This window comes from Medicago sativa, chromosome 4 (genome assembly GCF_051527215.1).
Source record: "Medicago sativa cultivar Bolivia chromosome 4, Bolivia_mono, whole genome shotgun sequence".
NCBI classification, from domain to species: domain Eukaryota; kingdom Viridiplantae; phylum Streptophyta; class Magnoliopsida; order Fabales; family Fabaceae; genus Medicago; species Medicago sativa.
In genome coordinates this window covers 73,937,758-73,951,836 of record NC_140752.1, presented here as the reverse complement: position 1 = coordinate 73,951,836, position 14,079 = coordinate 73,937,758, and the positions used below count along the sequence as shown (strand labels likewise).

The following is a 14,079-nucleotide window of genomic DNA, read 5'->3' as shown; positions in this document are numbered from 1 at the left end:
TCATTCTCCCCGGGTTGGAGAAGACTCGTCCTCGAGTCAAGCTCTTCTTCTTCGTCCTCAAGACAACATTCGTAAACTTCCGACAGAGGATGAAATGAGTCATTCTTGAAAACTTTTCTTCGACTGCTATTTTAGAATCTTTCAGTTGTCGAGACCAAAGTAATCCAAGGGAAAAATCAATAGTTACATCTTCCCATGGTGGCTTAGGAACTGGACGAGACATGTATAACTTTGTTTTCTCATTGAATGGTTCCTTTGGGACTAAAATTTCAAGTGGCTTAAATTCCTCTTTTCCTTCATTAACTTCATTGAGTGGTAGATGTGTCAGCTTGATTTTAATCACATCCTCATTGTTCTTGTTTAGCCACTGTAGCTTGCATGGATCTTGGTGCTCAATCGGTTGGGACTTTAACTTTTCTGCTATGCAGTGTGACGGAACGTTTTCACTTCTTCTGATATTGATGATGTCATTACAAGCCATGTCTTGCGGGGTGAAATGAGTGTTGAAGATATCATGTCCTAGCCATAGTTCTTCTTTGGTTGTTGTTGTTTGCAAGCTTCTTTTAACCTCCAAAGATTCACCATATTCAGCAGGAAGATATTCTTCATCGAATATTGGTTTGTCCTTCTCCTCTTTTTCAAAAACTTCATGAATATCATCGGGAACATATTCATCATCATATATTGGATCTCCTTTTCGCTCTTCTTCAAACACTTCACAAATATCAGCACCAACATATTCTTCATCGTATATTGGTTCTCCCATCGTCTCTTCTTCAAACGATTCATGGATGTCTTCCCTTTCTTCTTCAAAAATATTGTTTATCTCCCCATTGACAATGGTGATTACTTTACGATTGACACAATCTAAGGCTATGTGTCCATACCCTTGACAAATGAAACATTTAGGTATCTTGGTATTTCTCTTTGTGATTGTGTTATGTTGGGGTCTAAATGAGGAAATAGGTTGATGGGTTAGGGGTTTGTGATAATTGATATGATTTTTGGTGGAGGAAAGTGGTTTGTATGAATATTTTTTGGTTAATTGTTTTTGAGTAAAATTGTTTTGATAATAATTAGGAGGTAAATACTTACGGGTTAGTTTCCGACGCATTTTGTCCCACGTCTTGATCTTGCTTTTCCCTTCACACTTACGTCTCCTTTTAAGATTTTCCCACCAAATTAAAGCATGTTTCTTTAGCTTTACTGCAACAATCTTTACCTTGTGCTCCTCTGGTATCTCCTTGTACTCAAATACACGTTCAATAGCCTGGAGCCAATCAACAAACTCGTCTGGTTGCAGTTCTCCTTCGAAATCTGGAATGTCGATCTTGATATCATTCATCCGAGGTTGACATCTGTGTGAGCGACTGCTTCTAGATAATGAAGAGTCACTACCGGAGATATCATCTTCGAATCTCCTTTGTTGTGCTTCCAAAAGGGCTTGTTGGGCATTGACGGTCTCTTGTAGTTGTTGAATTTGTTGCCTCATTTCTTCCATCTCTTGCAAACTTCTTTCATTTTGTCTTCGAGGTGGCATTTTGATAATGGTGGTTGGTGATCTTTTTTGCTGAAGATAGTGGTGGTGAGTGGCGGTTTTGTTGGTGGTGAAGACTCGTTAACCAAGGGTTTTCTTCACTTCCCAAACAAAATGACGGTGTAAGTTTCGCGAACAAAATGGCCGCAAAGTGAAGTTTCACAAAGGCAACTCCTTGCTCAATTGAAAACTCACTTTCCGTTGATTTTTTTCGCACAAACTCAACTCCGTGGTATCGTAACCAGCTCTGATACCAAATCTGGCTCAGGGACAAAAGGAAAAGTAGAGAAAATAGAGAAATTCTCTAATATTCTCAAAGAAAGTTGTTATTATTGGAATTCTTCAATGCTTGATGATGCCAAAACACTAGGTGGTGAGCCTTATTTATACTACTCTAGGAAGGCTCTCCATTACCAACTAGAAATATCTAGAAACAAAGAAAAGTCTAGAGATATGGATACTCTAGTACATAAGCCTAGAAGGATCTAGAAAAGTTAAGACTTCCCTAGTGCTTATTTAGTAGTGTCTAGTAGTTTCCTTATTACTCCCTAGTATTCTAGAGACTTCTATATTATTCTTTAGTCTTCTAGAGATTTCCACATTATTCTCTAGAATTCTAGAGTCTTCCATATTATTCTTCATCAATTCCAAACGTATGAAATTTTTTAAGAAATGTGATTTTTCCTTAGAAAATTATGTGATTATTAAGAAATGTGATTTCACTTTCCCTTTTCAAACTATAGTTGAGGGAAGACAACTCTTGCTACTTCTTTGTATGACCAAATCGCTTATTTGGTGCTTGCTGCTTTATTGATGATGTATATGAAATTTATGGAGATTATATCCCAATTGGAGTGCAAAAATTACTTAGTGGCTGTTCTCTTTTGCCTTAATATATAACAATAGCAACTCCATTACCATGACAAACATGAAGTAAGAAAAGCTTCAGAAAAATACGCAGCAGTTACTAATGCAGAAATGCATACTTTCTTTACATAATATCACAATAGCAGCTCTTTTTTTGTGTCTTTCAAACCAACATATATTTGGATTCCTATATTTTTAATCCCCTTCTGCTAGGCTCCTCTCTGAAGTACTGGTGTTTAGAACTGCATCTAAGAAAATAAATTTTCAGACGCTATTAGTTATACTTTTTCTTGTACTACTCCTTCCTTCCTTTCTTCCATCCTATCACTGTTATATCTTTGTATTCCATTTTGACTGCAGTAGGAGTAATCTACTCTACAAATCAATTAAACCATACTACAACTTCACTGATCATCTTTTTGCTTCCCTTCAAAGGAAAGGTATTTCTGCATTTAGGGATGACACTAATCTCAACAAAGGTGAATCCATAGGATCCGAGCTCCTTCGAGCAATGGAAGGCTCTCTGATTTACGTTGTGGTGTTTTCTAAGAACTATGCTTCCTCAACTTGGTGCTTGCAAGAATTAGAATGGATCCTTCACTGCGTTCAAGTCTCCGAAAAGCGTGTTCTGCCTGTTTTCTATAATGTTGATCCTTGTGAGGTGAGATATCAAAAAGGAAATTATGCTGAAGCTTTTTCCAAACATGAACAAAGATTCCAACAATACTCTGAGAAGGTGCAAAGATGGAGGGAAGCTCTAACACAAGTTGCCAATCTCTCTGGTTGGGATGTGCGTCATAAGTAAGTAATCTTCCTTATCGGTATTATATATATGCAAAGATTTCTAAGAAAAATTTTAATTAATCAAAAGAGAGTTTTCTTAAAGCATTTGCACATAAATGTAATTAACTAAGAACTATTTTAATTAATGAAAAGAGAGTTTTCTAAAAAGAATAAAAACTGTTATTTTGTCATGTATTGGTGCTTTATGTTTTGGTATGTTGTGATTTGGTGTTGTTGGTTTAACTGTTTTAAACTTGCAGGCGACAATATGCAGAGATTGAAAAGATCGTTGAAGAAATTATGAATATATTGGATTACAAGTTTACAAGTCTTCCAAATTATTTAGTTGGGATGGATTCTCCTATAAAAGAATTAGAAAAGCATTTACTTTCGGACTCGGTTGATGATGTCCGGGTTGTAGGAATTTGTGGGATGGGTGGAATAGGAAATACAACTCTTGCTACCGCATTATACAACAAAATCTCCCATCAATTTCCTGTGCACTGCCTTATTGATGATCTAAGCAAAATTTATAGGCATGATGGTCCGATCAGTGCTCAAAAGCAAATTCTATGTCAATCTCTAGGTGAAGAATACCTTCAGATATGCAATCATTACAACGCATCTAACTTGATACAAAGTAGGCTATGCCGTGTGAAGTCCCTTTTAATTCTTGACAATGTTGATCAAGTTGAACAACTCAAAAAACTAGCTGTGAGTCGTGAATGGTTAGGTGCGGGGCGTAGAATCATTTTAACTTCTAGAGATGAGCATATCTTGAAAGCGTTTGGAGTGGATGTTGTCTACAAAGTTCCATTGTTGAATGGGACTGACTCTCTTCAATTGTTTAGTCAAAAAGCTTTCAAACTTGATCATGTTATGAGTAGTTATGATAAGTTAGCGTCTGACATACTATGGTATGCTAATGGTTTACCACTAGCAATTAAAGTATTGGGATCTTTTTTGTTTGGTCGAGACATCTTTGAATGGAAAAGTGCATTGGCTAGATTGAGAGATAGTTCAAACAAAGATATCATGGATGTGTTGCGATTAAGTTTTGATGGGCTAGAGAATTCGGAAAAAGAAATATTTCTTGATATTGCTTGTTTTTTCAATAGGCGTGAGGAAGATTATGTCCAAAAAGTTCTAAATTGCTGTGGATTTCATGCTGATATTGGATTAAGAGTTCTAATTGATAAATCACTTATAAGTATTTCAAAAGAAGGTAATATCAAAATGCCTAGTTTGTTACAAGAGTTGGGCAGAAAAATTGTTCAAGAAAATTCAAGCAAAGAGTCAAGAAAGTGGAGTAGGGTGTGGCTCCACGAACAACTCTTCGATGTTATGTTCAAGAATATGGTAAACTATAATTATTTGAATATAGAAAACTTATTTACATTTTTATAAAAACTACATATATTGAAAGTTATTCAAGTTTTTCCTTCTTTTTTGCAATGTTGTAGGAAAAGAAGGTTGATGCCATATGCTTTTTTAGAGACAAAGATGAAAGAGGAACAAAAATATTGGTCACGGCCGAAGCATTGTCGAAAATGAGTCACCTTAGATTGCTCATACTCAGGAATGTGGTTTTTTCTGGAAACCTCAGCTGCCTTTCTAACGAATTAAGATATGTGGAGTGGAAGAACTATCCTTGTAAGTACTTGCCATTAAGTTTTCAGCCCAATCATCTTGTTGAATTGATCATGAGGCACAGTAGCGTCAAAAAACTATGGAAACATAAGAAGGTACTATAAATTCTTTTAATAGTTTTTTCTTTTATGGAACACGAACAAATCAGAACAAATGCATTATCTTACCCCTTTTATCTGTAAAGCAAAATGTAACACTATCTCTAATTTTTGTTGGTATGTAACAGTATTTGCCCAATTTGAGTATTTTGGGTCTAAGCCACTCAAAATCTAAGAAAGATGCCAGATTTTAGAGAGATCCCAAACCTTGAACAGCTGAATTTTGAAAGATGTGTGAAACTGGTGCAGATGGATCCCTCTATTGGGGTTCTAAGAAAGCTTTTTTTCTTGAATTTGAAAGATTGCAAAAATCTAGTAAGCATACCAAGCAACTTATTTGGTCTCAGCACTCTTGAAATTCTAATTCTTTATGGGTGTCCCAAAGTATTTAGAAATCCAAGGAATTTGAGTATAAGTGAAAATGCATCACATTCCCAATCAACAACGTCCTCCATCTTGAAATGGACAACCTTTCTTTTCGATTCCTTGTATCCTGATGCACAAAATTATTTATCTAGTTGTTTGTTGCCTCCCTTTCTTAGCTTATGTAATTTGCTTGTACTTGATATTAGCTTTTGCGGTCTGCGTCAAATTCCTGATGCAATTGGATATTTACATTGGCTAGAAAGATTAGATTTAGGGAGAAACAATTTTGTTACACTACCTAGCCTGAGTGAGCTTCCCAGATTTCTATATTTAGACTTAGAACATTGCAAACTGTTGGAATCTTTGCCTCAACTTCCTTTTCCTACTGCTAAGCACGATCTTCATAAATACAGTAAATACAAATATTGGAAGAGGATAGGATTGGTCATTTTCAACTGTCCTAAATTAGGGGAGAGGGAGCGTTGCAGTAGCGTGGCATTTTCATGGATGATACAATGCATTCAGGCAAGACAACAGTCCTCCACTGCCTTCTTTGATGTGATTAATATTGTTATTCCAGAAAGCGAAATACCAAGCTGGTTCAACAATCAGAGTGTGAGTGGTTCAATACCAATAGAACTATCTCCTTTTGCATGATAATGAAGATAGTATCAATGGCATTGCTTGTTGTGCAGTATTTTCTGTTGCACCTATTGATCCAACTACGACAATAAATGCAAACAGCTATGAAATAGACCTAAGTTTTTATAACAAAAGTAATCACCATGCTTGGTGTGAGTTGTTTTCTGGTATCCCAGTAATTCGAGAAAGAGATCTTATTGCGGTCAAATCAGACCACATGTGGCTAATCTATTTCACTCGGGAATCATTCTTTGATATTCTCAAGGGTATAGACGTAACTCTCAACCATCCTGATGATTTCATTATGAAAGTTGTTGGTTGGAATTGCAATGTGCAGAGTTGCGGATATCGTTGGGTATATAAACAAGATCTACAACTGAAGCATGGATGTGGAAATTCCTTAGATAGGAAGTGCAGGTTTTTGGCAATTGAAGACGAGGCACAGCAACCACATTCTTCATCTGATTGCATAAAACCATAGCTTGTATAGCAATTGTACTCTTAGAAGATATATTACTATGTTTTTCTCTAGATAATAACTACTGTTCATGCTTTCCATTCTTAGACTGTTTTTGTTAAATTGGAATATTATTGCAACTGCAGTTTCACATATTCATCAAAGATCAACATTTTTACCAAACAATAAAAAATGATGTTAGAAATATGATCTGAGACGGGCATATACGAGCTCATATTAAACGAATTGTGAATACGAGCAATGGCTATAGACACAATTTAATCATAGCAAGTGAATACTAAAATACAGGACAAATTAAATAGTCTTTGATTATGTGTAGCTATGCTATGCTCTTCTGCACTTTATGTCTTGGAGTGAACTTGTAAAAGCGAGAACATCTTGTAAATTTCCTGTTTCTTCATTGTTGGTGCCATTGATGCCATTGATGGTGTCCTAATTTACAATTAGATTTGGATATAAAAAACTAAATCGCATTAAATTCAATTATCAGCTTGAATTATTTTAAATGAGTCATCCAAATCGACCTGAGTTGAATTATCAGCTTGCATTAACTCATGTTTTTGATTAATTCTATAGCATTCTGGCCCAGGGATGCCAGTTAGGTTCTTGAACTTAAAGGACTATTTATCATGGAATATGGAAAGATTGTGAAAATGCCATTATAAGAGAATAGAAGTTTTTTGTTCTACTTGAAGGCCATCTCTGAAAGAGTAAGAATGATATTGTAATCATTTATTTGATCGGTGTTATGTCACTTTAAAACTCAATTCTTTTCAACTCCACTCATATAGGTGTTATCAAATATCGGCCATAACAGTGCCATGGGAGATATCGATAGCGATTTCTTGGCTCACTGAAATGGTAAATATCGGTCGATATTGTGGGTTTTCCCACCATAATCTGCAATTACGGCACCAAGCCATTAGAAGTATGACTGGATTTTGGCTCTCCACCATCCACTATGGGCAAGACATTAGGGAGTTATGAAAATATATTATTATCATAATATATTTCTAGATTGTTCCCGAAGTAAAAAATATGAGTTCCAACTCATAACTCCAGATTAGACAGAAAGTGAAAAAAGGATTTCTATGTTCTATTCCATCTTACTGAATCAAATTTTAAACAATTCAAATAAGAGAATGAACTGTTTTCTTGATTTTCTTTTTAAATGTATGCTTTTGTTTTCACTCAATCTGAGTTGACATCATTTATTAGATTAGTTGCATGCAGGGGATTGAAGCGGGAACTGAAGAACAAGCAGAGAGAATAACAATGAAAGTGCAAGTGCGGCGAGCCATCCAAAAAGGTTATTTTCATATGAACTCAACTGATTTGGAACAGTGAATCTTTTATGTTGTTGACATGAAGAAATAATTCAATTTACTGTGAAATATACATTTTCAATATCTTCTAGCTTATTCAGATTAATCTAGCTAATTCAGATGGCTTGCTGCAGCAGTAATGATGTGGAGTTGAAGAGTCGTTGATATGGTTGGATACATAGAGGATCTACAACTGATGCATCATGGAAATTCCTTGACTCGAAAGGGCAAGTTTTTGGCAATTGAAGGTGAGGCTCAACCAGAATCATCCATTTGATTAAATAAATCACAGGTTTTAGCAAATGTATACAGCAATAAGGTTTGCATTTGGATGTCAACAATGCTGTCACGGTAAATTCAGTCTTCTTTGTAATAAGGTGAGAACAAAATATCATTGATCTAACAATTTCATAGAAACGGTTTGCATTTGACTCTAGTGAAATTTTTGTAACTATGTTAATGCATTAAAATATAAACAATATTAACTATTATATGTTACTTATTCACTGGAGTAGGTTGATGCTTTCCTTTTCGTAGAAAGAGCAGGGTTGATTTAATATATTTTTGACAAAAATGGAGTAGGTTGATGTTATAAAACTTGTAATATATTAGTTGAGATTTCAAATCTGTCTTGTTTCGCTGTAACTTTTAATTTAAAGATGTAATTTAAATTGATTAAATTAATCATAGTTGGTATTTTAAATTGAAAGAATGTGTCCATGTTAGCATTGACCTGAGTTAGCGTTTACCTGATTAAAATGAAAGGGGGCATCTTGACCCCAAAAAAAAAATGAAAGGGGGCATGATTTCTGCATAAGAGACTAAAATTGTTGGTTAAAAGTGCTATTTTTAAAGTTTGGAGGTCATATAGTTGGTTTGTGAAAGTTAGAGTCAAAATTGTAATTCAGCCTAATAATAAGTGTAAGGGTAGTGTTATAGAAAAATTAATGCAAACTAGTGCACCCTAGAAATTAAAAAATATAAATTTTTCAATGATATATAACAACAATTTTTTGATTCTTTCTTTAAAAAATATTTTTGACTTTTAAAAAGTACAATATACTTTCTTTTTTTGTTTGGTGTTATGAATATACCACTTTTAAGTTTTAACCCCTTCCTAACATATCATTACTATGTTAATTTTTTTTTTTTTTTTGAGTAGTACTATTATATTAGTTTCATTAACGAATGCTCTTAAAATTTCTCTAAGTAACTTGAGCTATTCAGCTACTAGTCTGATCACGTATATTCATATAGAGAAATTATTGCTACATGCCAATAAGTAACGATTAGTCTGAACCCTGCTAATGGTCAGCGAATAAAATGAAGCTTCCAAGAAGCAACAACTTTGAATGAGATGGTGGGTGACCACTTGACCTCACGTCCTCACCACTCACTGCTTCTTTTTTAATATATTACATTACAGTTAAATTACTACTTGACTTCCATCCTCTCTTTCCCTGGCACTGCATTGTAGATAGATCTCCTCAGTAATCCATTCATCAATTAATTTTGTGATTGAAATCATATACATGGCTTGCAGCAGCATCCAAAGAAGTAGCAGTTCCTCTTCTTCGGCTACGATGAAGTATGACGTTTTTGTGAGCTTTAGAGGCCAAGACACACGGAACAATTTTGCCAATCATCTTTTTGCTGCCCTTCAAAGAAAAGGCGTCGTTGCATTCAGGGATGATACTAAGCTGAAGAAAGGTGATTCCATAGCACCCGAGCTCCATCATGCAATTGAAGCCTCTCAGGTTTTCCTTGTAGTCTTCTCAAAAAACTATGCTTCCTCAACTTGGTGCTTGGGGGAATTGGAATACATCCTTCACTGCAGTCAAGTTTCCGGAAGACGTGTTCTGCCTGTTTTCTATGATGTTGATCCTTCTGAGGTCAGACATCAAAAAGGAAGTTATGGAGAAGCCCTCGCCAAACACGAAGTAAGATTCCAACATGAATCAGAGATGGTGCAGAGATGGAGGGAAGCACTAACACAAGTCGCCAATCTCTGTGGTTGGGATATGCATCATAAGTAAGCAATCTTCTATGACTTCATGGTTTTACATATGAAAATTTTGAGGTGTGACAATTATATTTAACCATGTATATTTGATTTCACTTTCCCTTTTCAAACTATAGTTAAGAACAATAGTTCTCTAAAATGAGAAACAAAATTATGTTATCTTCGCCTGGTCACATGCTTTTTGTTTTAATTTCCTTATGTAATGATTTGGTGTTATTCGTTGACTTTTTTAAACTTTCAGGCCTCAATATGCAGAGATTGAAGAGATTGTTGAAGAGATAATGAATATATTGGGTCACAATTTTTCATCTCTTCCAAAAGAATTAGTTGGAATGAATTCTCCTATAGAAAAAGTAGTAAATCAATTACTTTTGGACTTGGTTGATGACGTTCGGATTGTGGGAATTTGTGGGATGGGTGGAATAGGGAAGACAATCCTTGCTACTGCTTTATATGAACAAATCTCTCGTCAATTTGATGCACGTTGTTTTATTGATGATCTAAGCAAAATATATAGACATGATGGTCCAATTGGTGCACAAAAGCAAATCCTACACCAAACTCTTGGCAAGGAACACTTTCAGATATGCAATCTATATGACACAACTAATTTGATACAAAGTAGGCTACGTCGCCTACGGGCGCTTATAGTTGTTGATAATGTTGATAAAGTTGAACAACTTGATAAATTAGGTGTGAATCGTGAATGGTTAGGCGCGGGGAGTAGAATCATTATAATTTCTAGAGATGAGCATATCTTGAAAGAGTATGGAACTGATGCAGTTTACAAAGTTCCACTCTTGAATGAGACTAACTCCCTTCAACTATTTTGTCAAAAAGCTTTCAAACTTGATCATATTATCAGTAGTTATGAGAAGTTGACAATTGACATACTGAGTTATGCTAATGGTCTACCACTAGCAATTAAAGTATTGGGCTCATTTTTGTTCGGTCGAGACATCGATGAATGGAAAAGTGCATTGGCTAGATTGAAAGACAGTCCAAACAAAGATATCATGGATGTGTTGCGATTAAGTTTTGAAGGGTTGGAGAAATTGGAAAAAGAAATATTTCTCGATATTGCTTGTTTTTTCAATCTGCACGAGAAGGGTTATGTCCAAAACGTTCTAAATCGTCGTGGATTTCATGCTGATATTGGACTAAGAGTTCTAATTGATAAATCTCTTCTAAGCATTAGGGATGAAAATCAAATTCAAATGCATAGTTTGTTAGAAGAGTTGGGCATAAAAATTGACCAAGAAAATTCAAGCACAGAGTCAAGAAAGTGGAGTCGGGTGTGGCTGCACGAACAGCTCCACAATCTTATGTTAGATAATGAGGTAACCTATACACCCTCCGGTCAAAAATATAAGCAAAAATTCATGTTTTAGATTCATTCAATAAATGATGTATGTGGTCTTTATTGTAGACAACATACATCATTTATTGAATGTATCTAAAATATGGACTTTTGCTTATATTTGTGACCAGAGGATGTAGTTGTTTAAAACTAGAAAAATTATTTACATATTTATGAAAGCTGTATATATCAAAATTTATTTAAGTTTCTCTTTCCTTTTTTAATGTGTTAGGAAAAGGAGGTCGAAGCCATATGTTTTCTTGGTTATATGGATTTCAACGAAACAAAAATCACGGTCATGGGTGAAGCATTGTCCAAAATGACTCATCTTAGATTGCTCATACTCAATGATGTGATTTTTTCGGGAAACCTCAGCTGCCTTTCTAACGAGTTAAGATATGTAGAGTGTGGTAGCTATCCTTTCAAGTATTTGCCAACAAGTTTTCAGCCCAATCAACTGGTTGAATTGATCTTGAGGGATAACAACATCAAACAACTATGGAAAGACAAGAAGGTACTATTATGAATTATCTTTTAGTTCATCTTAGGAACGTGAACAAATCAGAAAAAATATACTTTCTTCCACCTTTTTTATGGTAAAATCTAGGCAAAATTACATGTCCCTTAACTTAATTATATGTAACGATTTGGTCTTTTATCTTTTTCCCACGACATTTTCTTCCTTTTGATCAATTTGCATATGGATTTTCAAGATACAAAATCTATGGTTTTGTTTCAGCATGAGCTCTTAGTGTTCAAACCTAAAGTCATATGCTAACGGACTAAAAAAACGTAAAATAAAAAGGATAAAGAACGAAATCGTTATAAAAAATTAAGGGACCACGAAGGTAATTTTGCCTAAAATCTATGAGCAATTTTTTTTTATAAGAATCTATGAGCAAAATGAAACTTGTCTCTATTTTTATTGGTATGTGACAGTATTTGCCGAACTTGAAAAGTTTGGATCTAAGACATTCAAAGAATCTAAGAAAGATGCCAAATTTTGGAGAGATGCCGAATCTTGAGAAACTAAATCTTAAAGGTTGTATAAAGCTTGTGCAGATTGATCCATCAATTGGGGTTCTAAGAAAGCTTGTTTTCTTGAAATTGAAAGATTGCAAAAATCTAGTAAGCATACCGAACAACATACTTGGTCTCAGCTCTCTTAAATATCTAAATCTTTCCGGGTGTTCCAAAGTGTTTAACATAGTTGATTTACACTCCTTGTATCAAAAAGTTTTAGCTACTCATTTGCTACCTTCTTTGCTTAGCTTATATTGTTTGAGAGAAGTTGATATTAGTTTTTGTGGTCTAAGCCATCTCCCCGATGCAATTGGATGTCTACGTCAGCTAGAAATATTAAATATACGGGGGAACAATTTTGTGACACTACCTAGCCTGAGAGAGCATTCCAAACTTCTATATTTAAATTTGGAGCATTGCAAGCTTTTGGAAACTTTGCCTCAGCTTCCTCTTTCTACTGATATCGAGCGGGATCATCATACAGGCAAATATTGGTGGAAAACAGGATTGGTCATTTTCAACTGTCTTAAATTGGGTGAGAGTGAATGTTGCAGTAGCATGGCATTTTCATGGTTGACACAATTTATTCAGGCAAGGCAATATTCCTCTACTTTCTCCTATGATGATGAACGATCCTCCACTTTCCTCTATAACGACGATATTAAAATTGTTATTCCTGGAAGTGAAATGCCAATTTGGTTCAACAATCGGAGCGTGGGTGATTCAATAAGAATGAACATATCTCAAATTATGCATGACAGTGACGATAATCTAATTGGCATTGCTTGTTGTGCAGTATTTTCCGTAGCACCTGTTGATCCAACTACGAGATGTTTACCCCAACTTGGTCTAAAGTTTTGTAATAGTAATTTCCCATGGTCTCGGTCTTTGGACGTTCCAGTAATTCTTGAAAAATATCTTGTCGAGGTAAAATCAGATCACATGTGGCTACTCTACATCCCTTTGAAATTATTCTTAGCTACTCTGAAGCTGATATCCAGAACTCTCCCACATGTTGATGATATCTATATGAAAGCTTACAGTGCAAAGGGCAGAGGTCTGGATTTGGATGTGAAGAATTGTGGGTATCGTTGGGTATATAAACAGGATCTACAAGAGTTCAACTTAACAATGATGCATCCCAGAAATCCGTTAGCTCGGAAGCGCAAGTTTTTGGCAATTGAAGATGAGGCAAAAACACAATCATTCATCTAATCAAATAAAACCATTATAGTTGTATAGCAAGTAACAACTGTAATCTTAGATGATGTATTAGTATGTTTTATTCTGGATAATAATTACTCTTCATGCCTTGCATTTGTAGATTATATTTCTTAAATTGACATAGCATAGCTACTGCTGTTTCGCATGTTCGCCGAAAGATCTACATTTGTTTACCAAAAAAAAAAAAAAACCCAAATCAACTCATGTTAAATGAACTGTGAATACGAGCTTTGGTTATGCACGCAATTTTCTTTATTAAATTTAAACATACCAAGTAAATACTAAAAATAAGGAAAATTAAAGTCTTATTAGGTTTAAATATATGTTATGCTTTTCTAAACTTTTGTGCTTACTGTCTTGTCAAGCAACTCAAGGATAAGATGAAATATTATGGAAGTTTTATTTAATGCAGTGAGTTTCGGTTCCATCTTTACTTAAACTTTATATACCTCCCATATTATAAGAATAAATACGTTGGGATATTAGTAGTTTGTGCAAGAAATTAACCTCTTTGGGGATGTTTTTTTACAGAAAGAGTAATATCATTGAAACGATGGACAATCATTACATAACATAACATGAATTTGGGTTGGGGCATTCCCCACCAAAGATGTTGAACGAAATTGATTAGCAATCCTAATCATTCCATGAGAGTACCATTTAGATATCTTTTAACAAAAAACATCGAAATGTCTTCAAATTG

The 14,079-nt window shown here is 34.8% G+C and overlaps 1 protein-coding gene and 1 pseudogene across 3 annotated transcripts; both read left to right on the top strand.

Annotated features, from left to right (window-relative positions):
* Positions 1-2,603: 2,603 nt before the first annotated feature.
* On the top strand, positions 2,604-6,509 carry LOC146931752 (TMV resistance protein N-like; annotated as a pseudogene). The gene is made up of 4 exons (XR_015008010.1): positions 2,604-3,205; positions 3,448-4,546; positions 4,651-4,932; positions 5,064-6,509. The product of XR_015008010.1 is annotated as a TMV resistance protein N-like (transcript).
* Positions 6,510-9,186: 2,677 nt separating this feature from the next.
* Positions 9,187-13,521, top strand: LOC146931751 (TMV resistance protein N-like). Of its 2 annotated transcripts, XM_085703317.1 has the most exons (5): positions 9,187-9,778; positions 10,011-11,109; positions 11,362-11,643; positions 12,069-12,743; positions 12,949-13,521. In XM_085703317.1, exons 1-5 carry the CDS (start codon positions 9,279-9,281, stop codon positions 12,958-12,960), a joined length of 2,568 nt encoding a protein of 855 aa, XP_085559443.1. In that variant the 5' UTR covers positions 9,187-9,278; the 3' UTR covers positions 12,961-13,521. The 2 variants fall into 2 exon arrangements, with proteins under 2 accessions (XP_085559443.1, XP_085559442.1); XM_085703316.1 differs by having other exon boundaries at positions 12,069-13,521.
* Positions 13,522-14,079: the final 558 nt, after the last annotated feature.